Genomic DNA, 26,257 nt, shown 5'->3' with positions numbered 1-26,257 from the left:
ACATGATTTGCAAGTTATTTTGTACACACACCCTTTATCACTATTGACAGAATTATTTATGAGCAGTTGTCTTACAGTGTTCTTATTGTTAAAAACTACATTAATGTTAAATTTACGTAATATATTTGGAATATTTTGCAGGTTCTCTTGGTACGGTAGAATTAGCAAGTTATTCATATTGAAAGTTTGAGTTGACCTAAGGTTATAAAATGTCCTTTTAGCACGATTGTAAGCTGTGTCAAGAACATGTGTGGGGTATTGTAGCCTAATGCCAATGTCGTAAATAATTTACATCTTATTTCATCATCGATGTACTCTGGGCTGCAAATGCGTAGGGCCCTGAGGTACATCGACGAAAAAACAGATATCTTTACGCCAATTACGAGGGGTGATCAAAAAGTAATGACAGTGATACCATATATTTTCACGGTACAGAGGTAAATCCAAATAGTGGCCTACATTCCTTCAAAGTACTCCCCTCCTGCCTCTATGCAACGTTCCATCCTCTTTCGCCACTTCATGAAGCACTCACGGTACTCAGAAGCCGATATACCTCGTAGCTCTGAATTGACTGCTCGCGCCAGATCTTGGATGCGATGAAACAGCTTCCCTGCGATCGCACCCTTGATCTTTGGAAACAACCAAAAATCACAAGGAGCAAGGTCAGGCGAGTAGGGTGGGTGGGGGAGAAGTGTGATCCCCTGCTGCTCCAGGAACTGCACAGTGAGGCGAGCTTTGTGGGGGGCAGCATTGTCATGGTGCAGCAAAAGGCGCGATCGGCGACGGGTTGGTGCAGTCTTGGCCTGATATTCCAGGACTCGAGGAAGGACGTGATCAGTGTAGTACTGGGCTGTGATAGTACACTGTTGAGGCATTACATCCACACACATTGGTCCTTGTGAATTGAAGAAGATGGTGAAAAGGCGCTTCCTGCTGCGAAATCCTTCCTTCAGAATCTGAGGTCGAGGTTCTTCATCACTCAACCACACCATGTTAGACTGCTTGTCTCTGGTGGTGAAGAAAGAAATCCAACACTCATCTCCGGTAGCTACATCTGAGAACCGTTTCGGACCATTTGGCTCGAATTCAGCCAGCCATAGACGACAAATCCGCACCCGTTCGCTCTTCTGCTCTTCCGTAAGCAAATGAGGTATCCATCGAGCACACTTCTTCCTCAGCCCTAAGTGTTCATGCACGATGTCATGTGCGCTCCCATAACTGACACCGAGCTCCAAGGATAAGAATCGAAGAGTAACAGTTGGATCTTCGTCAATGATGGCCCGCGCACGGACCGTCGTTGCTTCGGTCACGGATGTCCGAGGGCGGCCAGGACGATGATCATCTTCTAGCTGCAATTTTCCGGCTGCGAAAGCTCGAATCCAGCGGGAAACAGTTTCCAGTGATGGAGTAGACTCGGGAAAAACTTGCAACAATTCCTCTCTGATCTTCGTTGCTTTTTTCCCGAGTTTCCACCTTGTGAAGGTGTAGAATCTGCAGCCTTCTTTCGAAAAATCCATGACTCAATCGCACAGCGCAACGATAAAATGTAAGCTAGACAAACAGCGACAAGCTCAAACATGTAACAACAGGCAACACTTGCTGCCCCTTGCTCCCCGCCCCCCCAACACTTATAGTCTCTCAGCTACGAGTCCGACTGTCATTACTTTCTGATCACCCCTAGTATTTGATATAATTATGGATACATTTTAATTTCCACATGGCGCCTCATACCAAAAACGCATTTGCCAATGTTTGATTAACAAGACGGTTCTGGACGCTAGTGTTCGGTATTTAGTGCGATCTTCTTTGAATGCTACCCCACGCGCTATACCCTCCGGGCGCTTATGACTGTCTTTGTCGCTTTGTTGAAGTCTCCGCCCACCACTTCGTAATTTAAGTAAGTTTTCGCTACCTCGTTGCTGTGGTGACATTCATGTGCTCCAAAACCCTAAAAATGCTTCTCTACTGGAATCATGAACTGGGCGGTAAAACACATATTTGATGATAAATTTCAGAACGAGTGTAGGCTATATATATTATATAGGAACAAATCCATAGACTCTCCCGATTATGTCATGAAATGTGGTTAGTGTGAGAATGTATATTTTCATATAATCTAAAAAATAAAAAGTATCAGCTAAACGCGTATGATCTAAGATATGTATTTTTTCGGATGTGTGACTAGATCACAACATTGTTTTAGAGTTGGACTGCGATTATCAAATGCGTTCTCAGCAGTGGGAGAGAGAGAAGTTAGGCAGGTAAACAAATACCCACCACCCCAAGTAACATATGAACTTACTGCCAATTAGTGCAGACTGCAGAGTTGTGGTGTGGTACGAATGAAATACGAAAAAAAAAAAAAAAAAATCGTACAGTATATGCCCCCCCTAGTTCTATTGTATTTAGATAACACAAATATTCCTACTCATCTACTTGTCTGTACATTATCAGTCGCTATCCTCTTTGTCTGCATGTAAAGATACATCTGACTGCAATATCATCCAATCACATGCTCACTAGCCCCCACACTAGTGGTGTGGCCTATCAGATAAAACAAGATAAAAATAGATAGAATACTCTTCCACAGTGAAAGAGCTATATTCCCTTGCGTTAGCTAATGCAAAATTTGATTTTCGCTTCGGCGAACGGTTCTTGTTTTCTCCAGTATTGTGACATTCTTCAGCTAAATAAATTCACTCAGCGTAACAGTGTAAAAAAGGAAAAATAGCTCCTCCCAACAAACAAATAAACAAATAAGAAAGTAAACAAATGTATAGATGAACAAAATATATATCTTGTAAAATATCCCTCTCACTGGTAACTTTCCAATCATATGCAGTTAAAAATGAAAGTTTGACATGGTTACTGATTTCTATTTATGTATGTGGCATTTTCATGTTCTTCCGGGAACATTATAAATTTGTGTTTCAAATATCACAGACACTATGTATGAATTTGTTTAAGGAGGTATATAGTATGAATTTACATACAATTTACGAATTTCTATGGGAGTAATTCTGGGTAGTTTTTATAGATTCAAAATTCCCGCTTATAGGCAAAATACCGTTGACTCATCAATTACTGACTTATCTTTATCTTATTGATATTTTTTAACAATTGATATCTGTATTATATTTCACGATTACCTTCTTTGTTTATTCGATATAATTTTTTGTAAATTTAAAGATGAATAGTTTTTGTTGGTCCCCCAATGCACCCTAGATTGGTGGGGGTGCGCCAATTGGATACACACTCTTCGCATTTAAATTTTCGCGGGCTTTTGTGTCCTTATAATGCTTATGTGGTAATCTTTATTGTTCGAGTTATTAGTACTGATTATATTTTTTCTTTTAATGATGTTTTTACCCCATCTGAATATATAATATAGCCCCGCTAAGAGAGTGTGTATCCAATTGGCACACCTCCACCGTTTACGTTACGACTGTTGACATCGGATGGGGAAATTCACATCATTATATTTCTTCACATGGTAGCTTAGAAACAAAAATTGTGTATTGTTTAGGTATAAAAACACTATGATTGTATACACAACTCTATAATAGAGAAGGAATTGTCATTATGTAGTTTTTTTCAATTTCATTTTAGGTTGTCGTAACTAACAATGAAACGTACTATATACTACACTGAAGATGAGTTAGCACAGCATATAAACTCTCATGAGTTTCAATGTGGTTGTGATAATACGGCGGAGACAATAAATGAAAGTAATCTAACCATCGTGACTGTGAATGAGGGTTCTAGGAGAGAGTACCAAGGTGGCACAGTGCTCGCATCACCACCTATCTATAGTTTTTGCGTCGCCAGAGACATTTATTGAATGCTCAGAAGGTCCTCATGGGGATCTGAGTGCTGTCATTACATCCTGCCTTCCCCTCCCCCTCTCACACTCCACATCCGGTTACCTCCTCTCCCTCAGTGCATAGGCCTACGCACCAATCCCCCCCTCCCCCTCTCACACTCCACTTCCGTCTCTATGTAAGTGCAATTTCATACAAAGAATATATTTTTCACATAGAAACACAATTTCATAAAAGAAAAATAATTACATGCATCATTTTTACACATTACACATAAAAATTCATTTCCAAAATCACCCATTTTCATTTAGTCAGGACAAAGTTTTTTTTGTACAATTGAGGTTTTAAAGGTTTTGTGTGAGATGAATTGACATATGTAGGTCATTGTTATAATGTTTTTTTTACCAAGTTCCTCTTATATTAGGCTCAGGAACACACAATCTCAATCCTTTGATTTTCTGTCAAAGTTTTTTTCAATTGTTCATAGTTGTCATTTTTTATTTTGGAATTACGTTAATTTTGTATTAGCAGGACTCTACGAACCCTATATTTATATTATAGTAACTTTAAATTGACAAAAAACACACGCATATATTTTATTTTAATTTTTTATTCTGTGTATCCATTTGGATACATGCCCACCGGAATCGCCAGCGCGCGCCACCTCCACCAATCTAGGGAATGAAAAGCCGAACTGGCAAGTAAATCCTCCTTATCGCACTAAAGGCGATAGAAATCAGAAATAAAAACGAAAGTAGAAATGTATGAAAATAACCTAGACTCTGCCATTCAATTCCGCGGCAGGACAAACTGAAACTAAATTGGAGAAACCGACACACACCAAGACACAAGCTTCCCCCTCTGCAGGATGAGCGAAAACCTCGAGCATTTCTTACTAGAGTGCAACGGTTTATCATCGATCAGAGCCTGAAACAAACTACTCCAACAACCCTACCCAGAAAACAAAGATGAGATTCTCAAGAATATATTAATGTTCGATGCTAAAGCAGAAAACCTGGAAGTGAACCGACAAACAATATATAACCTCTGGAAATACAGAGCAACTAAAGTCCGAAAATAAACGAAGCGAAACCCAGAACGGACTAGGGGTGCCGAAGCCAAGGCATTCACTCAACCACCACCACTACTACCACTATTACTACTACTACTACTACTACTACTACTACTGCTGTAACCTTCCTTCCACAACACAACAAAGGTGAGCTGGGGTGTACCTTTACAATATCGTACAAAAAATCTTGGAATTATATTCTGCTTGTTGATATATATATATTAATTATATTTAGAAATTGGAGTGCAGTGTGCGTAGATGTGAACTATATTTTTTTCCGGTTTGGTAGACAAGATAGATGGTTGCGCAGGTCGTCTTTTGAGGCGCACATTTTCGCACCCGCGAAATGAGGAAACGAGGAGCGCTAAAAACGCGCACCTACGAAAAATCGAAGTTCAAAATTCGCGCGCCTTAATGACGATGTTTATCACAGAATGAAGCCAAGTATCGCAATATATTCATCGAGTGAGCTTATCTCCTTCTAGGACATTACTGCTTGAGCTCTTGTAAGACGCTGCCCGAGATAGATAAAGAAGAAAGACATCTCTGTTTTGTGTGTCGTAATTCAATTTCAACAGTATGAAAAAAGTGCTCACCTAGCAGTCACGGAGAAAATAATAAAAATTTAGGCAGTTTCGAGTAATATGAATTACCTGAGCGGTATGTTTATTTTATTTTTTAGTGTTAAGTGTAATGAATAAATTTATTTCTATTTTAAAGTGTCATGGCGATAATTGTCGGGACTTGGAAATTGGGTATATAACTGGAATTTCGTGAGCATTTTCGCGTGAAAAATGTGCATACATGATAAACATAATAATTTGAACTTCTTAGATATAATTTTCCAAGGTAAGGGTGAACAGGTGTTATTTTAGTCTACGCGATATAGCATTAGAAAATTAAACTAATTTTGTAAATTACAATACATGAACGTAATATTTGATATTCTTGGAGGAAAAAACTTGCTACAAGCAAATTTACTAACGAACTAGGCCGTTAGGATACGGTACGGACGCCATGCAATGATGCAAGTCCAGTCACTATGAGACGACGGCTTTCGCGTTATGGACCGGGTGTTCTCCAACTCCAGGTGACGTTAAAAAGCGCTATTACAAAGACAACAGGGCTTTCTTGGACTTTATGAGAGAACACTGGGTTCTGCCGTCGTCTGTTAATTGCCCGAGGTACAATAATAAACAGGCTGTAAGAATCCATGACGACGACGACCCGGATGATCTTTAGAATTTGAGATATCGAATTACTAAACATTGGTTAGGTTTACCTTACCGTCGTGCCATATCCTCTTGGACTTCGGCAACCATGGAGCGCCACCGTTCACGGTCCCTAGTTACTTGTAACATCTGGGCTGGTTTGAGTTGTTTTCCCGTCACCCTCATCAGCCCGTCCATATACTTCTTCTGCTTTCCTCTTGCTCTCCTTCCCTCCACCATTCCCGTCATCACCACCTCTTCCAACCCTTCCCTCCTCATTACATGTTAGGTTACGTAGGTTAATTAGGTTAGGTTAAGTTAGGTTAGAATAGACTAATTTATCCTTTCATTTCTTCGATCTTGGCACCTATCAAAACAAACATGGCGTATCATTCAACCACCGCGACTTCGTTCGTTAGAAAATAGGTTTTAGCAACTTTTTTTGTTATTGATTTCCGCCAAGAAAATAGCATATTATGTTGATCTATTATAATTTACAAAATTAATAATTAATTTTCTATTGCTATATCGCGTAGGTGTGCACAACTAAAATTTTACCGCAGATTCTTCTGGTCCTGGTAATGATAGGATGATGGAATGTAGTGATTTTAGACAGCCACAATAAATCTACATATTGTGATTAGGATTGGGAAGTTCAGTAGTGCTGTCTCATAGTTGTAAATGGACAAGTTTTTCGTTTGGTTGAATTATGAGGGTGGGTCAGAATAAGGATTGATTGGTCATTGACAGCCTGAAGTGTTGGTATAGCAACATCTGGTGTAGAATGTTACTTGTTGATGTCTTGAGGTCCCTCCTCACAGTCGTGGTGGTCCACCACTGCTGGAATTTTTTGCCTTGTCTTTTCTCAACATATCACTAATTTCTTAGCCTAGGCTGGCATTCACAGAGACCTGTGTTAAGTGTGCCATCACTATAGTTCCAAATGCATCAATTATGTTTTTGGTAGTAGAAGGAAAAGTAATAAGTTGAAATCTTTGTGTATAGTTAGTGGTACCCATCATATTCTGTCCATATAATGAAACTCCTTCAGGTGGGTACTTTGCCATGTGGTAAAAAGTTGCTTCAGTCCTAATTGTTATGATTTGCTTTGCAGATCTTTGTCAAAACCTTGACGGGTAAGACCATCACCATTGCGGTTGAACCTGCTGACACTATTGAAAATGTGAAAGCCATGATTTAGGATAAAGAGGATAAGTGAAGCAAATGATATTTTGGTAAACGTGGCTAAGTGTGCAAGGTATTAGAATTGGGAATGTAGCCTGGAGGGTGACAATTTGGTAGCTAATGTAGGTTGTGGTTGACAGAATATTTATATTTCAAATGTGGCTCACAAGAACCACACTTGACTATCTTCCTGGGATGGTCTTCTACAAAACATAGATACCCTACAGACTATACAAAAATTTTAATACTAATGCATTATAATAAAACCACCATAGCAGAAGTTGTGGGCCTATGACCCTTTATAAGTTCAGGAAAACAGATGGATATTAGATGGTTGTGCTGAATGTGCCTTGACTAGGTCACAGTTTTAAAGGTTATGGGGTCTTGTGGTGTATGTGTATAGTATACCAAGAGCTTTTCCACTTTATAAAGGAGGTACCCAAGTCTAAGGCACATACCCACTCCCCCTCCACCACCCCATCCTGTTGAGATGGATAGATGGGGTGAAGGGGGCATTAAGAAAGTGGGGAATGTCTGTTAAGGAAGGTAGGGGGTCCTTACGTGTGAGTGATAGTTCGACGCAGCCTGAAGGGCTGTGTATACAATATGGAATAAATTGTATAAATCATGAAATATATACTTGAAGGGTTGCAGCTCCAATTAATATTTTACTTTTGGTTTTAGCTATCCTTCCTGATCAACAGCATCTCATCTTCATAGGCAAGCAATTGGAGGATGGCAGAACACTGTCCGACTACAACATCAAGAAGGGTAAGTGTATTCAAAATCCTCATTGAACTTTTGTTTGGTAGTCTTGAATGTATTGTTCTTGAAACTGGGTTATTGGGTGGTTGACATTGGCAGTAGTCCTATGTATGACTAGACATGACCCATCCCAGGCTTTAATGAGAAATAAAAAATTGATGGAGATATTGCCATGACAGCAAATAAACATTTTATCTCTAGTGTTGGTGAATAATTCCAGTGCTGTGGACGGGTTGGTCTGTTGGCTGAATTTTACTCTAACTGATCAAAATATTCTTGGAATGTTTTTTGTTTAATTACCTGGAAGGCAGTAAGAGGAAGATAGGCAGAGTATTTTAGGGAGTTGCTGAATGTGAAGGAGGATAGGGAGGGAAAGGTAGTTACAGTTGGAAAGTGCTAAGAAAATGACAGTGATGAGTGAGGAAAATGGAGGAGATAAGGAAAGATGAGGTGAAGGCAATTGTTAAGATGATGAGAGCAGGTAAGGCACCTGTGTCGGATGGATGTCATGCAGAATGTCTAAACAAAGGAGGTACAGTAATGGTGGACTGTCTGGTGAGGTTATTTAATGTATGTTTAAGAGAGGGTAGAGTGCCGGAGGACTGGGGGAGTGCCTATATAGTTCCACTATATAAGGGAAAAGGCGACAAGTATGAGTGTAGTAGATTCAGAGGGATCAATTTGTTGAGCGTAGTTGGGAAGGCTTACGGGAGGGTCTTGATTGAGAAGATTAGGAAAGGAACAGAGGGAGTAATTGGTGAGGAACAGTGTGGGTTTAGGACAGGTAGGGGTTGCGTGGATCAGATATTTGTGGTAAGATATGTGAGAAAGCTATAGGAAAAGGTAAGGATGCTTTTTGGGCCTTTATGGATCTGGAAAAGGCTAATGACAGGGTAGACAGAAAGGCACTGTGGGAGGTATTGCAGATATATGGGACAGGAGGAAAGCTGTTAAGAGTAGTCAAGAGTTTTTATGAGAGTAGTAGAGCTTGTGTTAAAATCAGAAATGTAGTGGAGGGATCTAAGACCAGCCCTGAAGCCATTTCATGAATTTTTGGCTTAAAAACACACTTATAAAGTAACCCTAGGTGAACATTTTGGGATATGGAGGCAAGCTGGAGTCCCCAGGTGGCCACAGCAGGAACCAACATCTTGCCATGTGGCAGACATCACAAAAATTACATAAAAGAGTCTTTAATATTTTAATTTTTAAGTTAGGAATATGAAACTTGGCAGGTTTCTAAACTATTAATAAGAACTATCCCTTGATAATAAAAAATGTAATCAGAGCCCCCCAGGGACCAAAATTTATGAAAAATCATGTGCTGAATCCTGTAAAGGGAACCATGGTTGATTGATATATAGATAGATATTTAGATGTTTCTTTTGTTGTTTCTTTTTAGGTTCTACAATGTTGGACTAAATATAATTGAAAAATGAGCAGAGTGTAGTCCAGGCCACATTAGTAGCAGTCATTAGTGGAAAATCCCAAGAACCAGCAGAAGAACCAAAGTGGAGCTTAACTCGCTCAACTGCCCCCACCACCGATCAAGGATCTTGAGTGCATAACCAGTGCAAATCCATTTAAAGTTGTACACTTTATGTTGATACTGTTGTGCATCAAGTTACTGGAGTGCAAATCCATTAAAAGTCATACATTTTATGTTGATACTGTTGTGCATTGAATTACTCTAACGATGTCATTTCAATTAATTGATGAACCAGTCCCCAGCACTTCTGGTCAAACAGAACCAGTTATTGTGGACTGGAAGAAGTGTTTTCTATGCCAAGCAGTGACAAGTGAGCCTGTACAATGTCCTGCTTCTTCAAAGAGGAAAGATAAAGGTGCTGGGTACAAGTACATGGCTGAAAATATCAAGAAGTTCCATGAAATGAACCAGCTACCTTTCTCAGTAAATGTTGAGCAGTTAGATGAAGGTCATGGCATGGAAGAAACCCTCTTGTTACATAATGCTGTAGTGCATAAATCTTGTCGAGCTAAGATTAACACCAGGATGCTTGAAAGAGCAGTCAAACGCAAGTGTGAAACAGAAGATACAGTAAATCCAGTCAAAACTAAGCAACAGTTTGTGTCAACTGATGACTCTGAACCAGTATGCTTCTTCTGTGATGAAAAGGGTGGGTCATCTGGCCTACACAGGGCTTCAACCTTTAAGCTGGATTACAAGGTCCGCCGAATTGCCACTGACCTCAGCGATACAAAGGTGTTGTCAAAACTAGCTGCAGGAGATATGGTGGCAATAAAGGCACAATATCACACTCTGTGCTTAGCAAAATTCTACAAACGTGCCAAACAGTATGAGAGAAATCAAGACAATGACCTAAATCTAAATGAGTCGAGTGCTATGCATGGCATTGCATTTGCTGAACTGATATCATACATCGAGTCATATCGAGAGTCTCCTGAAACATGTTCTGTGTTCAAACTGCAAGATCTTAAAAAGCTCTACTCGGATAGAATTGAAAAGCTTGGTGCTGAGAGTGGGCAGTTGCACACAACACGGTTTAAGGAACGCATTCTTGCTGCAATACCTGATTTGCAATCACAAAATAAAGGCAAAGAAGTGCTTCTGGCATTCACAAAAGATATTGGTCCTGCTTTAAAACATGCATGTGATGCTGACTATGATATAGAAGGCATGTTGTTAGCAAAGGTTGCGAATATTGTACGCAGAGATATTTTCAAGATCAAGCAAATATTTAATGGTCAATTTACAGATAACTGTCAACAGAAATCTGTTCCAACAACACTGACTTCACTGATAAGCATGATATTGAATGGTCCAAATATCAAAGATCAGTTAGAGTTGGAAGGCATCGATTCACAGGCATCCCTAACAATCTCTCAGTTGGTTGCTTTAACACGGTGAAATCTAGGTCTCTATCTGCTCTCATTATGGGGCATAACCATCACAACAGAGATTGTGAAACCCCAGCTTCAATCTATCTTGTAATAATAGTGCATGGTGAAACCAGAAAATGTGAGCTGGTGGACACATTTCATGGTATGGGTCTTTGTATTTCATACCCAAGATAGCTCTCTGTGTCTGCAGATGTGGCAAACAGTGTTTGGCATATGTTCAAAGAACAAGGGGTTGTGTGTCCTCCACAGCTGTCCAGTGGCATGTTTACAACAGCTGCTGTTGACAACATCAACTAGGTGGACACCAAAGTGAACTACCCTTCAACAAGTATATAGTGCTATGAACTGATATGCTGCAAATGCAAGAAATCTTGCAGAGGTCAGTGTAAAGGCAGCAAAGCACAACTCAAATACACTGCGCTGTGCAGCTGCGAAGGGGGACTGTTTCTAAACTTGGGCACCTTAAACTATATTCATTCTGGTTTTGTGGCGAGTGGTTATGAGATTCAAAGTTATGTAACAAAGAACAAAACAACTTGTTTTGTCATTTGTAAAGATGATTGCTGTCATTCAGTCTGTTTACTCTGTTTACTTGTTGGAATGAATATTCAATGTTAACTGCTGTGTTTATTGTGTATATTCAGATAAATGCTTCTTCAAGAACAATTGTATATAAAATATTTGATTCATTGTGGTGGAAAATTTAATCTTTTGACAAAATGCACAGAAAAGGCCCAGATCCTTTCACAATTGTATTCAGAGGTTGCAACAAAAAAAAATCTCTTTGCAGTTTTGGTCATTTGGGGCCTTGATTCCATTTTTTATTATCAGGAGATAGTTCTTATTAAATATTTTAGAAACCTGCCAAGTTTCATATTCTTTCATATTCCTTACTTAAAAAATAAAGTATTTAAGACCATTTAATTTTTTTCTATGATGTCTGCCACACGGTAAGGTATTAGTTCCTGCTGTGGCTACCAGGGGACTCTGACAGCTTGTCTTCATAACCATAAATGTTCACCTAGGGTTACTCTATAAATGTGCTAAGTTTCATGCTTTTAATCCAAAAATACACAATCTTAGGCTTAGATCCACTAATGGAGAGAGTGAATGGTTTGAGGTAAAGGTGGGACTTCGCCAGGGATGTGTTATGTCGCCATAGCTGTTCATTTTATACATGGATGGGGTGGTGTAAGAGGTAAGTGCAAGGGTAATGGATCAGGGGTTAGAGATGGTTAAAGAATATGGAGAAAAGTGGGGGATAAGCCAGTTGTTGTTTGCTGATGACACTGCACTTGTGGTAGGATCAGAGGAGGGATTGAGGAAGTAAGTGACAGTTTGGAAAGGTGTACAAAATAAGGAAGTTGAAGATAAATGTGGGTAAGAGTAAGGTGATGAGATATACATGGGGAGAAAGTGGCAGCAGACTGGAAGTGAGTTTTTTCTTTATGACGGTTGCATTGGGGCCTATTTTATAGTGGTATTGTCTTCATGACACTGCTTCTGACCCAGGGCAGTGGATGAGATACAGGGATGACCCATCATCCAGGAGGTGCCAAGATAAGATGGTGGGGGGGAGTGGAATGTAATAGGGATGGAATGGGTGGGAGTGGTTTTTATGCCTTTGTTTTTTGGCTACCTCCATTATAAGGGGGGAAAAAGCCTTTGGTATGTATTGTCTTTGTAGCAGGATGTGACTTGGTGCAGTCATACAAATGTTGATCTCTTTCTCTTGGGAGGAATATTGCTGTTAGACTAATGTCTAGGGGGGTTTGATGAATGAGGGCATAGATGGTGTCTTGTGAGTAAAGTGTAAATAATCTTCGTGTTGGTGGAAAGTTGTAATATGTTGCAGGTGTAGGTTTTCTATCAACTAGCTGTGCTCATGTGATGTAATGAGATGGGTGAGATACATAAAAATTAATTTTTGGTTGATGAATGCGGAAAACTGAGGAGAAATAAGGAAAGATGAAGTGAAAGCAGTTATTGAAATGGTAAAAGCAGGTAAGGCACCTTGGTTAGATGTGTTTCATGTGGAGTGTCTAAAAAAGGGAGCTACAGTGATGGTGGACTGTCTAGTGAGGTTTAATGGTTTGGCTAAAAGAGGATAGAATGCTGGAGGACTGGAGGAGTACCTATATAGTTCCACTTTACAAGGAAAAAGATAACAAGTGTAAGTGTTGTTGGGAAGGCATATGGGAGGATTTTGATTAAGAGGATTAGGAGAGGAACAGAGAGTACTTGGTGAGGACCACTGTGGGTTTAGGACAGGTAGGGGTTGCATGGATCAGATTTTTGTGGTAAGGCAGATATGTAAAAAAGTTGTATGAAAAGGTAAGGGTGTTTTTTTGGCCTTTATGAATTTGGAAAAGGCTTATGACAGGGTAGACAGGAAGGCACCATGGGAGGTATTGCAGATATATGGGTTTGTAGGAGAGCTGTTAAGAGCAGTCAAGAATTTTTATGAGAGTAGTAGAGCCTGTGCTAGAATTAGAAATGGAGAGAGTGACTTGTTTGAAGTAAAGGTGGGACTTCACCAGGGACGTGTTATGTTGCCTTGCTTATTCAATTTATACATGGATGGGGTGGTGCAAGAGGTAAATGCAAAGGTAATGGGCTGGGGATTGGAGATGATTAAAGAAAATGGAGAAAAATAAGAGATCAGCCAGTTGTTATCTGCTTACAACACTGAGCTTGTAGCATGATCAGAGGAGGGATTAAGGAAGTTAGTGATGGAGTTTGGGAAGGTGTGCAAAAGAAGAAGTTGACGATAAATGAGGGTAAAAGTAAGGTGATGAGATGTACAAGGGGAGAATACTCCAGTAAATTGGAAGTGAGTATAAAGGGAGAGAGACTGGAGGAAGTGGACCATAGATACTTGGGTGCAAATGTGGCGGGAAAAGGAGTGGAGGTGGAGAAAGGATGTAGATTGAGGGAAGCAAGTAAATACTTTGGGGGATTAAAAAGTGTGATGAGAAATAGACATTTGGGAATGAATGCTATGAGGAGATTGAATGAAGGAGTGATTGTGCTGACAGCACTGTATGGGACAGAAACATGGAACATAGGAGAGGAAGAATTTAAATGTTTGAGATGAAATGCCTGAGAAGTATGGTAGGGGTTACTGAGCTAGAGTTAGAAACAAGGTGGTGAGGATAAGAGTGAGAGTGGAAAGGGAGTTGGGAGATAGGGTTGATGAAAGAGTATTGGGATGGTTTGGACACATGGAAAGAATGAGTGAAGAAAAATCAGTAAAAGAGGTGTGGAAGGCAGAGGTGGAGGGAGTGAACATGAGGGGGCAACCAAGGATGAGATGGATGGATGGGGTGATAGGGGCATTGGGAAAGGGGAATGTCTGTTGAGGAAGGACAGGAGAAGACAAAAGATAGGGGTGAGTGGAGAAGGGTTGGGTATGGATGAGGCTGTGATGCATGGAAGGGAGTAGGGGTGAGAGGGAGTATGTGTGAATGATATTTTGACACAGCATGAAGGGATTTTTTCCTGTCTTCTCTTTTTCTGTTGAGGGGATGGAAAGGTGAGGTTGCTGATTAAATGAAGTGGTCTTGCTGTGGATGTGCTGTGTCTTGCTACATTGCTTCTGACCCAGGGCAGTAGGTGAGATGCAGGGATGACCCATCATCCAGGAGGACACATGAAAAGAGGGAGGGAGAGGTGGTAAATGGAAGTGGAGTATGTGGGAATGAAATGGGTGGGAGTAGATTGCCTTTGATTACCTCCCTTGTAAGGTGGGAAAAAAGCTGTTAGTATGTGTATTACATTATAGCAAACAATTGTTAATATTTCAGAATCAACCCTTCACTTAGTATTGTATCTGTGAAGTGATGTTATCGAGCTTTCTCTGAAGTTGCTTTCAGAAAAGTACAGCTGCAACAAAATGATTTGTTGCAAGTGCTACGCCTGCCTTCACCCCAGGTAAACAAAATTTATTGCACTTTTTCACATTCTTGACATGTATGGTTATAAATCTGACATGAAACAGTTTGGAATTGAACTGAAATGTATTGGGGTTATTTTCAGGGCCACTAATTGTCGTAAGAAGTGTGGACACACCTCAAACATCCACCCCAAGAAGAAGGTCAAGAGTTAAGTCCTTGGTCATTTGTTTCTGGTTTTTATGTGATTCCAGACAAGGAAATTAAAATTAAGATCACTTTCATGTGTTTTTTCTCACTTCTTTTATATACTGTTAATGCTCACTTCCAGTCTGCTGCCACTTTCACCCCTTGAACATCTCATCACCTTACTTTTTTACCCACATTTATCTTCAGCTTTCTTCTATCACACACTCTCCCAAACTCTGTCACCAACTTCATCAATCCCTCCTCTGATCCTGCCACAAGCGCAGTGTCGTCTACAAACAACAACTGGCTCACCTCCCACTCTTCTCCATTTTCTTTAACCATCTCCAACCCCTGACCCACTACCCTTGCATTTACCTCTCGCACTACCCCATCCATGTACAAGTTGAACAGCCAGGGCGACATAACGCATCCTTGACGAAGTCCCACCTTTACCTTGAACCACTCACTCTCTCCATTTCTAATCCTGACACAAGCTCTACTACTCTCATAAAAACTCTTGACAGCTCCTAGAAGCTTTCCTCCTATCCCGTATATCCGCAAAACCTCCCACAGTGCCTTTCTGTCTACCCTGTAGTAAGCCTTTTCCAGATCCATAAAAGCCCAAAACACATCCTTCCCCTTTCCTATAGCTTTCTCACATATCTGTCTTACCACAAAAATCTGATCTACACAACCTCTACCCGTCCTAAATCCACACTGTTCCTCACCAATTGCTCCCTCTGTTCCTCTCCTAATCCTCTCAATCAAGATCCTCCCATAAGCCTTCCCAACTACACTTAACAAGCTAATCCTTCTGAAACTACTACACTCAGACTTGTCCCCCTTTCCCTTGTAAAGTGGAACTATACAGGCACTCCTCCAGTCCTCCGGCACTCTACCCTCTCTCCAGCAAACATTAAATAACCTCACCAGCCAGTCCACCATCACTGTACCTCCTTTTTTTAGACACTCTGCATGGCATCCATCCAGACCAGGTGCCTTACCTGCTTTCATCATCTTAACAACTGCCTTCACTTCATCCTTCCTTATATCTCCTCCATTTTCCTCACACATCATGGTCATTTTCTTCGCATTTCCCACTGCAGCTATATTTCCCTCCCTCTCCTCCTTCACATTTAGCAACTCCCTAAAATATTCTGCCCATCTTCCCCTTACTGCCTTCTCTTCCATTATCATCTCTCCATCTGCACCTTTTACCTTTTCTTCTCTACTTGATTCGCCTCCTCTTCCTCTCTTAATTTCTTTCCAAACCATCTTTTTATTACTTTCAAAATTTTCTGTCATACACTTACCCCATTTCACATCTGTTCTCCTCTTTGCCTACTTTACCTTTTGCTTTACTTCTCTTTTCTTTTTTTTGTACCTCTCATATGACTCCCTCATCCTATTTTGTAACCAATCTGTGAAAGCTTGCTTCTTCTCCTCTACAACCTTCTTTGTTTGCTCATCCCACCATTCACTACCCTTCCTTCTATTTCCTCCTGTCCTTCTTGTTCCACACACCATCTTTGCACACTTTGTAACTCCCTCCTTGAACGATACCCATTCCTCCTCCACTCCTAGCTCTACTCTATCCTTCACTCCCTCCCACTCCTCCCTCAGCTTCTTCTTGTACTCCTTCTCCTGAGTAAAATGAATATCACAGCAAAATTTACGACATCTTTTCTTGTCACAATGATGTACTTTATGAAATATACATAAAAACATTGAGCAAAACTTGAAACGATAATCATTGATGGTTTGAGTTCTCTTTTTTTTCTCCTTGGTTAAAGAAAATCAAATATTGGTTAGGATTTTATAAAGTATATCACAATTCTGAATATGCAACTAGGCCTTCACTTGAAAGCTGCATAATCACACCATTTATGCAGAACTGGCAAATTTCTGATACATAAGCAGCTCCCTGTGAGCAGGAGGCTGTGGACCAAGCGTGGCCATGGCAACATGGTTACTGTACACTTCCCTTGATCTTCTTGGCACGCTTGGGGGATCAGTTTCGTAACAGTTGTCCATGGTGAAGCTCGAACGTTGCACCAGGAGAGGAGGACCTGTGGGTAGAATGAGCAGGTATATCAACCCATTGCCTCGGGTATCTTACGAGAGACCCACTGCTCCCAGGTATTTGGCAACAACCACCAGACAGGTGCGTAAGCCAAAGAGGAAATATTGTGCTGTCTAGGTGTGGCTATGGCAGGGCAGCCTATGATGAGGCGTTCAGTGCCTCTTGTGTAGTGATAGTATCTGGGGCAGTTTGTTTCTGTGGTCAGGCCAATTCTGCGTTGGTAATGTCTTAGTGTTGGATGGTGATCTGAATGCAGTGATGTAGCAGATGTAGGGAAATATCCCTGGGTTTAGATAATATAGTAAAGCCAATGTATCACTGACTACTGCAATATGATTATAGCTGAAATGAAGCCTAAGACAGATCATAACCATTCAAAAAGTGTCTTACCTGTCGAGTTGCTGCTTATCGTGGAGTATCCCAGGAGGACATATCTGTAGATCAAAAAAGAAAAACGAACTTTACTAACTTCATTGAGAAACTTCTGAAAGCAAAACGGTGTCATTTGCACACACTAAACTGCTCATTATCCATGAAATTATAATTAGCTTTTCTGGTCTTTGATCTCCCCATGATCAATCTTGAAATATTCCAACACAAAATAAGTCTTGCCACAGATGCAAATTACCCAAGGTGCAATCACAATGCAAAGACTATGAGCACTCTATCTTATATTGTCCTGCTTTGTCTTTGCCCAGACAACACAATAGCTTGTCCTTGAGTGACAAGTAGGCAAATTTGGTGGCTATACTGGTCATCTGGCAGCTGTGGGTCTCTTGCATGGGAGACCTAGGGCTATTGATTGATTCATCAATCAATCTTGAGTTATTAGATTTATATGAGAAACAAAAAATAAAAGATATAATAACATTGCAAAAGCCATTAAAATCCTTTTATATGAATATAATTGCTAGTATATCTTATTATTTGGGATGCTCATGGGCCAAGTGGCCTAGACTAGAGTATGCGGCGACATTGTGGTCCCCCAGTACCAAAAAGAATATAAAGAAAATAGAAAGAATCCAAAGAGCAGCTACAAAAATGGCACTTGCACTTGCAAACCTATCATATGAGGAGAGATTGGCTAAACTGGAGTTACTGACACTGGAGCAAAGAAGAGAGAGAGGTGACCTACTGAGCATCTACAGAATCATGAAAGGCACAGAGACACTTGATAGAGAGGACTTACTTAACTGGGACAAGAGGAACACAAGAGGACATAGAAAGAAAATAAAAAAAACATAGCAATAGAAGAGAAATGAAGAAAAACAGTTTTCCACATAGAGTTTTGGACAATTGGAACAAACTGGAGGTGCTCTGTTGAGAGGATGGGTGGGAGGGGTGTGGAGTGTATTTAGGGATGAAATGGGTGGGAGTGTTTTTATGCCTTTCCCTTTTTGGCTACCTCCCTTGGAAGGGGGAAAAAGCCTTGGTATATGTATGGAACAAACTGGATAATGAAATAGTATGCGCAAAAAGCATTCATGAGTTTAAAAGCAAACTAGACACTGCAAGATACAATGGCGGGACACCACGAGCATAGCTCCCCTTCCCGCAAAATACAACTAGGTAAATACTTGGGCGAGAGATCAGAAGTGAAGGTTATCTACACTCACCTTTTATAAATATTGTCATCACTCCTCGACAGTCTACGTGGAAATTTGCCATATGACTCTGTCATGGGTGGGAAGAATGAAGCAAGAGACAATGTAGTGGAATGAGTGCTCATGGCTAAACCACCTTCACTGCCTTCGCTGACTACAGAGAGAACCTCATCATCGCTCCCTTCACTTTCAGTTGAACTGGAAAAAGATTGCACTTCATCAATGAAGAGTTTCTTGAGGAACTGCATAGCAACTCTTAATCTTGGGAAGTTTTAATGGGTTTGAATATGTTGTGGGAGATAAGAAGATAAGGTAATATGAAAGGGGAACAATGGGAGTGGGTGTGTTCTCTTATAACAGAGAGGAAGCCCTTGGTATATAGATAGTTACAATGTGTTGCAATGTCATGACTTCCTATTTTGTGGTATACTTTACATTTTGTCCTGGATGATAAAGTAATTGTTTTCATCTGCATAGCAAGCTCCTGAATGAAACAGTCTCCATCAACACTCGTACCTTTGGCTATGGTATTTGTATCTACACACCTCTTCATTACACTCACCAGGACTGACAATGGGTACCCAGATGTGGTTTTGGAACACAAACATTGCAGAGACTCACTTCCCTAATGCTCATATTCTCTTCAAAGCCCATCAACACCCTCACCTCCACCTGGAGGCAAGGGCCCAAGATCTCACCTGGTTCCACTTGAAGCAGTGGAGGAAGTGGAAGCCTGGCCAGACATGTTAGGATTCTTGATTGTCACTGGAAGGGAGTTCTGAGTATGGCGAGAGAGTTCCTCTTGTCTCTTGCCTGGTCTTCTACGTACACTGAACGGACTCTCATCAGTAGTGAAGTTAGGCATGTAATCTCTGGGTAAAAACAGAATGAAGAATGGCTCATCACCTCCCTGCTGTTAACCCAGACAAAACCTACACCATATTCCAAGGTTCTTTTTCCCATGTTAACAAAATAAATTTCTTTAACCATTCCTCTACTATAAGCATAAGTCTCTTAAGAGCTGATCCTGGCTTGTGATGTATAATTTCATCCACCAAAGAGAAACCTCCAAGAGTTGAAGTGATGTGTCTACTCATTTGCTGCCATACAAATATTGAATAATTTATTTTGGCTACTGCCAAGCACTTTCATTTAGACAACAGAAAACTGTGAACAAATCTTTACTGAGTGGCTTGTGGACCCAACTGGAGGTTATGGCCAGTTTCCTGTGGCCCACAAACCTCCTGCAAGAGAGAACCAAGGAAATGAACTGACTGAAAAGTACCTTTAACAAGTTAATTGACTTTTTGCTAATTTATGATTTCTGGGAGTAAAATTAAGGGAAAGAGATTGGAGGAACTGGATAGCTTTAGATACTTGAAGGTGAATGTGGCAGGAAATGGAGGAGTGGAGGTGGAGGTACAATGTAGATTGAGAGAAGCAAGTAAATGCCTTGGGGGATTAAAAAGTGTAATGAGAAATCGACATTTGGGAATGGATGCTAAGGGGAGATTGTATGCATGGGTGACTGTGCCAACAGCACTGTATGGGGCAGAAATATGGAACATAGGAGAGAAAGTGTTGAAATGTGTTTGAGATGAAATGTCTGAGAAGAATGGTAGGGGTTACTAGGCTGGATAGAGTGAGAAACGAAGAGGAGAGCAGGGGTGGGAAAGGAGTTGGGAGACGAGACAGGGCTGATGAAAGAGTATTGGGATGGTTTGGACACATGGAAAGAATGAGTGATGAAAGATTAGTAAAAGAAGTGTGGAAGGTAGAGGTGGAGGAAGTGAACATGAGGAGGAAACCAAGTATGAGATGGATGGATGGGGTAACGGGGGCATTGGGCAAGAGGAGGATGTATGTTGAGGAAGGAAGGGAGAAGACAGAAGATAGGAGTGAGTGGAGAATGGTTGTGTATGGATGATGCTGTGATGCATGGAAGGGAGTGGGTGGGGGTGGGATGCAGGGGGTGGGCAGGGTTAGGGAGTATGTGTGAATGATATTTTGATGCAGCCCAAAGGCATTTCTCTCCATCTTCTCTTTTTCTGCATGAGGGGGGGGTCGCCAATAAAATGAAACAGCATTGCTGTGGATACACCATGTCTTGCTGCATTGCGTCTGACCCAGAGCAGTGTACAAGATGCAGGGATGACCTCTCATCCAGGAGGAGCCAATAAAAGAGGGAGGGAAGGGTGGTAAATGGGAGTTGAGTATGTGGGGATGAAATGGGTGGTAGTGGATCTATGCCTTTTGATTTTGGCTACCTCCCTTGTAAGGAGGAAAAGGTCCTTGGTATAAGTATGTATGTATGCTGGTTTCTGGATGAATGTGGGATAGGTGCAGGGTGGGCATATGCTCTGACTTGGCTACCCCCCTTAAAAGGAGGAAAAGGCACTTTGGTAGATGTGTGTATGCACCTAGATCCTGATTTGGTTTAATGTCGGAAACTCCCCCTATCAGAAGACTAGGACGGTGTCCTTGAATAGGACTTAGTAGTATGGAATTTAATGAACCATGCCCTTGGTCCAACGCCCTTGTGGTTGAGTTCAAACCACCATCACCTTAACCTCAATTGCAGATAATGATGCTCTAATCCACTTGGGCAGTGAGCATCCTATTTAGGTCTTACTAGACAATACTATTCAATGTTACCTGATGGGGTAGCACAAAAACGAACAAAATAGCGGCATAAGTCAGAATGAAACAATAACTACCCTATAGACAGAAGTTAACAACAAAACTCACCTGACTGAATGGCTCATGTGACATGTGAAGAGCTCCGACAAGATGCAAAACTCAGTTGGTCGGTGATAATCTACATATGTATCAATCTGGGGAGAGAAAGGAAGAAAGAAAAAAAAAAAAAAAAAAGTCACATTTCAGTTTCTCTAAACTGCACATAGCAATAAGAATTCCACCATACACCTAACTAACTAATCACCTTGGCTTGCCCAGGAGTTACGGGCACAAGAAATGACACGGTGTCCTTTTCCTGGTCGACTGGAAGAGGCAGGGCCTCCATAACATCGTGGTCCCACCACTGGGAAGAGCTACCACTGAAATTAACATAAAAAGAAAGTAAATTTTCTAATGACGACGTAAATTTTCTAGGACGAGGGAGTCATGAGACGTACAAAGAAAAGAAAAGAGAAGTAAAGAGAAAGGTAAAGGAGGCAAAGAGGAGAGCAGATGTAAAATGGGGTAAGAGTATGACAGAAAATTTTGAAAGTAATAAAAAGATGTTTTGGAAAGAAATTAAGAGAGGAAGAGGAGGCGAATCAAGTAGAGAAGAAAAGGTAAAAGGTGCAGATGGAGAGATGATAATGGAGGAGAAGGCAGTAAGGGGAAGATGGGCAGAATATTTTAGGGAGTTGTTAAATGTGAAGGAGGATAGGGAGGGAAAGATAGCTGCAGTGGGAAATGCTAAGAAAATGAGAGTGATGAGTGAGGAAAATGGAGGAGAAATAAGGAAGGATGAAGTGAAGGCAGCAGTTAAGATGATGAAAGCAGGTAAGGCACCTGGTCTGGATGGATGCCATGCAGAATGTCTTAAAAAAGGAGGTACAGTGATGGTGGACTGGTTGGTGAGGTTATTTAATGTTTGCTGGAGAGAGGGTAGAGTGCCGGAGGACTGGAGGAGTGCTTGTATAGTTCCACTTTACAAGGGAAAGGGGGACAAGTGTGAATGTAGTAGTTTCAGAGGGATTAGCTTGTTAAGTGTAGTTGGGAAGGCTTATGGGAGGATCTTGATTGAGAGGATTAGGAGAGGAACAGAGGGAGTAATTGGTGAGGAACAGTGTGGATTTAGGACAGGTAGAGGTTGTGTAGATCAGATCTTTGTGGTAAGACAGATATGTGAGAAAGCTATAGGAAAGGGGAAGGATGTTTTTTGGGCCTTTATGGATCTGGAAAAGGCTTACGACAGGGTAGACAGAAAAGCACTGTGGGAGGTTATGCAGATATACGGGATAGGAGGAAAGCTTCTCGGAGCTGTCAAGAGTTTTTATGAGAGTAGTAGAGCTTGTGTCAGGATTAGAAATGGAGAGAGTGAGTGGTTTGAGGTAAAGGTGGGACTTCGTCAAGGATGCGTTATGTCACCCTGGCTGTTCAACTTATACATGGATGGGGTAGTGCGAGAGGTAAATGCAAGGGTAGTGGGTCAGGGATTGGAGATGGTTAAAGAAAATGGAGAAAAGTGGGAGGTGAGCCAGCTGTTGTTTGCGGATGACACTGCGCTTGTGGCAGGATCGGAGGAGGGATTGAGGAAGTTGGTGACAGAGTTTGGGAGAGTGTGTGATAGAAGAAAGCTGAAGATAAATGTGGGTAAAAGTAAGGTGATGAGATGTACAAGGGGTGAAAGTGGCAGTAATCTGGAAGTGAGCATTAAGGGAGAGCAACTGGAGGAAGTGGATAGTTTTAGATACTTGGGTGCAAATGTGACAGGAAAAGGTGGAGTAAAGGTGGAGGTAGAATGTAGATTGAGAGAAGCGAGTAAATGGCTTGGTGGATTAAAAAGTGTAATGAGGAATAGACATTTGGGAATGGATGCTAAGAGGAGACTGTATGAAGGAGTGATTGTGCCAACAGCACTGTATGGAGCAGAAACATGGAACATAAGAGAGGAAGAGAGGAGCTTGAATGTGTTTGAGATGAAGTGTCTGAGAAGTATGATGGGGGTTACTAGGCTAGATAGAGTGAGAAATGAGGAGGTGAGGAGGAGAACAGGGGTGAAAAGGGAGTTGGGAGATAGGGTTGATGAAAGAGTATTAGGATGGTTTGGACACATGGAAAGAATGAGTGAAGAAAGACTAGTAAAAGAGGTATGGAAGGCAGATGTGGAGGGAGTGAACATGAGGGGACATCCTAGGATGAGATGGATGGATGGGGTGAAGGGGGCTTTGGGGAAGAGGGGAATGTTTGTTGAGGAAGGACGGGAGAGGACAGAAGACAGGGGTGAATGGAGAATGGTTGTATATGGAAGATGTTGTGATGCATGAGGTGGAATGGGGGGTGAGGTAGTGTGTGTGAGCAAAATTCTGACGCAGCCCGAAGGGATTTCTCCCCGTCCTCTCCTTTATATGGGGGGACGGAGAGGGGGGGTCGCCGATTTAATGAAGCGGCCTTGCTGTGGATGTGCTGTGTCTTGCGACACTGCTTCTGACCCAGGGCAGTGGACAGGGTGCAGGGATGACCAGTCATCTAGGAGGTGCTAAGATGGGAGGGAGGGTGGAGGGGTGTGGAGTGTTTTCAGGGATGGAATGGGTGGGAATGATTTTATGCCTTTTCCTTTTTGGCTACCTCCCTAGTAAGGGGGAAAAAGCCTTGGTATATGTATGTATGTATGTAAATTTTCTAACCAAATTAAGGAATTAAAACTCTTCAGTGAATGACTCATGGGCAGAGATGGTAGCTATGGCTAGTTTGCTGAGGGCAACAGGTCTCTTACAAGAAAAGGCTAAAGCAATGGATTGAGAATCCCCAAATATTTGTGCAAGGAATGAGGAAGGACCTCTGCAACAGCAAACTGTGATGCCCTTTGATAATAACAACACATCAGTAACTTCAAAATAATATTTCATGAACTCTTCCTGTGCTGAATATGACATCAAGCATAAACTACAATAAATTGGTGAATTGAAAATCTTCACCACATTCACCTTTTTTGCTGAATGAAATTGGAATTGATTAGCATCATACCTCAGAATGGTGAAAATTTGCTCAGTCACACTATACTAAATTAGTGATACTCGTTTATCTATCTACTGTACAGTATATACCAAGGGCTTCTTCCTTACAAGAGAGGTAGCCAAGTCACAGTCATGCACTCACTCCCATTCACCAACCTTATTTCCCTTTCATCTTAACTTCACTTGAAGAAGTCAAGTGACATGCATACAAAAAAAAGAAAGAAAGAAAGAAAGAAAAAAAAAATATATATATATATATATATATATATATAAATATTAATAATAATAATAATAAAATAAAATAAATTGAGGACCTCGATGACAAGCTCAAGAAACTCAATAGTCCAAATCACAAATGAGCTCAAGACAGATCAAAACATACCTGTGGCAAGGCTTTTCACCCCTTGCCAGCGAGTGGTGTAGATGGTAGTCGGTCGTCAGTTCCCATATGGGCACTGGAGCCTTGTTGGCAATGTAGAGACCCAAGAACAGGTTGATTGCATTTTGTTTTTCTGTGTCTGAAGGTATGGAATGAAAAGAACATGTATAAGTAATTACTGATTTAAATTAAATACTTTCTTCATTGAGTGACTTGTGGAGCAATCTGGTAGCTGTTACTGATTATCTGGGCACTGTGGGTCTCTACAAGATCAGGGGCAATATTTTGATTAAATGACTGATTCTCTCTCTCTGTCTCTCTAGCTTATCTACTGATATATATTTGTTATACTCTAGATATGACAACCACTCAGAGGACACTGAGCATCTCCTACACTACACTCTCACTCTATCCAGACACTACCATCAAATCCCTTCTTTGGGTGACTTAGAGAATCAAACCAGTGGCTGCAACCTGTTACCTTGGGGTTATGGGTCTTCAACATGAGCTAACAGACTGACTGATTGACATTTGCAGGCATATGAGTGGGTTCTGAAGAAAAGAGGAATGTCACAAGGGAGCAAATTGACTGAGCAGGTGGTGGGCATGGGAGGAAGTGGTGCCCCCTCCCTTGGTAGGGACCTTTTGTATTTTTTATCTTCAAATAGTGCAATCTAGTGCATACTGTTCAGGGACAGTACTCTTTTGTTCCACCTTTTTCTGCATGTGCCTTAAAAAAGGGATGGATTTCATAGGTAATATTCTAACCAGACAGTGTTCTCAAATACACTGAATTTTGTGGAAATAAGGAAATTCCATATGCCTGCATTTGTCATCTACAACGGCACATTATACTGAAAACTTTGTTATTGCTAGCATCATAAAATCTTATTCAGTTACAGCACTCACTCCTCATTGACTGAAATCTGAAATGGGCATTCTCAATTTGAGGTTCGCCTCTGGCAAAATAAAATAACCTAGTATTATCTAGAACAAAATCTGTCAAGTATGCCATCATACTGAAGGTCTTGAAAATAACATTTATAATAAAGAATATACAGTAGAATCTCGGTTCTCAACCACAATCTGTTCTAGAAAACTGTTCCACAACTGATTTGTTCAAGAACCAGAACAAGTTTACTGATCTGCTGGATACACCTTTATCAGGATGATCTTTTCCCACAAAACTTTGAATTTCTCACAGCTTTCCATTTTCCTTTGTTTGGTTTGGTCAAATAAAGCGGCCTTGCTATGGATGTGCTGTGTCTTACTGCACTGCTTCTCACTCAGGGCAGTGGGCGAGATGCAGAGATTACCCATCATCCAGGAGAAGCCAAGAAAAGAGGGAGGGAGGGAGGGGTGGTAAATGGGAGTGGAGTATGTAGGGATGAAATGGGTGGGAGTGGATTTATGCCTTTGACTTTGGCTCTCTCCCTTGTATGGAGGAAAAAGCCCTTGGTATATGTATGTATGTATGGTTTG

The 26,257-nt window shown here is 41.1% G+C and overlaps 2 protein-coding genes across 9 annotated transcripts in view; one reads left to right on the top strand and one right to left on the bottom strand.

Moving 5' to 3' along the window:
• Positions 1-4,723: 4,723 nt before the first annotated feature.
• Positions 4,724-14,102, top strand: LOC143038594 (uncharacterized). Of its 8 annotated transcripts, XM_076208004.1 has the most exons (4): positions 5,313-5,553; positions 7,219-7,240; positions 7,974-8,060; positions 9,457-14,102. In XM_076208004.1, exon 4 carries the CDS (start codon positions 9,751-9,753, stop codon positions 10,942-10,944), a length of 1,194 nt encoding a protein of 397 aa, XP_076064119.1. In that variant the 5' UTR covers positions 5,313-5,553; positions 7,219-7,240; positions 7,974-8,060; positions 9,457-9,750; the 3' UTR covers positions 10,945-14,102. The 8 variants fall into 8 exon arrangements, with proteins under 8 accessions (XP_076064121.1, XP_076064119.1, XP_076064125.1 ...); XM_076208006.1 differs by lacking the exons at positions 5,313-5,553; positions 7,219-7,240 and adding an exon at positions 4,724-5,040; XM_076208010.1 differs by lacking the exon at positions 7,219-7,240 and having other exon boundaries at positions 7,994-8,060.
• A 2,725-nt stretch (positions 14,103-16,827) lies between these two features.
• The window catches only part of FIG4 (polyphosphoinositide phosphatase FIG4), a 35,113-nt gene continuing 25,683 nt past the window's right edge, over positions 16,828-26,257 (bottom strand). The window contains exons 16-22 of the mRNA XM_076208002.1: positions 24,779-24,914; positions 21,651-21,765; positions 21,455-21,540; positions 19,405-19,578; positions 18,719-18,904; positions 17,493-17,536; positions 16,828-17,088 (exon numbers count right to left, since the gene is read on the bottom strand). Of these exons, the coding sequence (XP_076064117.1) occupies positions 16,904-17,088; positions 17,493-17,536; positions 18,719-18,904; positions 19,405-19,578; positions 21,455-21,540; positions 21,651-21,765; positions 24,779-24,914 (926 nt within the window). The 3' untranslated portion in view covers positions 16,828-16,903. The remainder of the gene's footprint in view (positions 17,089-17,492; positions 17,537-18,718; positions 18,905-19,404; positions 19,579-21,454; positions 21,541-21,650; positions 21,766-24,778; positions 24,915-26,257) is intronic.

This window comes from Oratosquilla oratoria, chromosome 24 (assembly GCF_046742065.1).
Source record: "Oratosquilla oratoria isolate Oo_2021 chromosome 24, ASM4674206v1, whole genome shotgun sequence".
Lineage (NCBI taxonomy): Eukaryota > Metazoa > Arthropoda > Malacostraca > Stomatopoda > Squillidae > Oratosquilla > Oratosquilla oratoria.
This window is presented reverse-complemented; position numbering and strand designations above follow the sequence as displayed.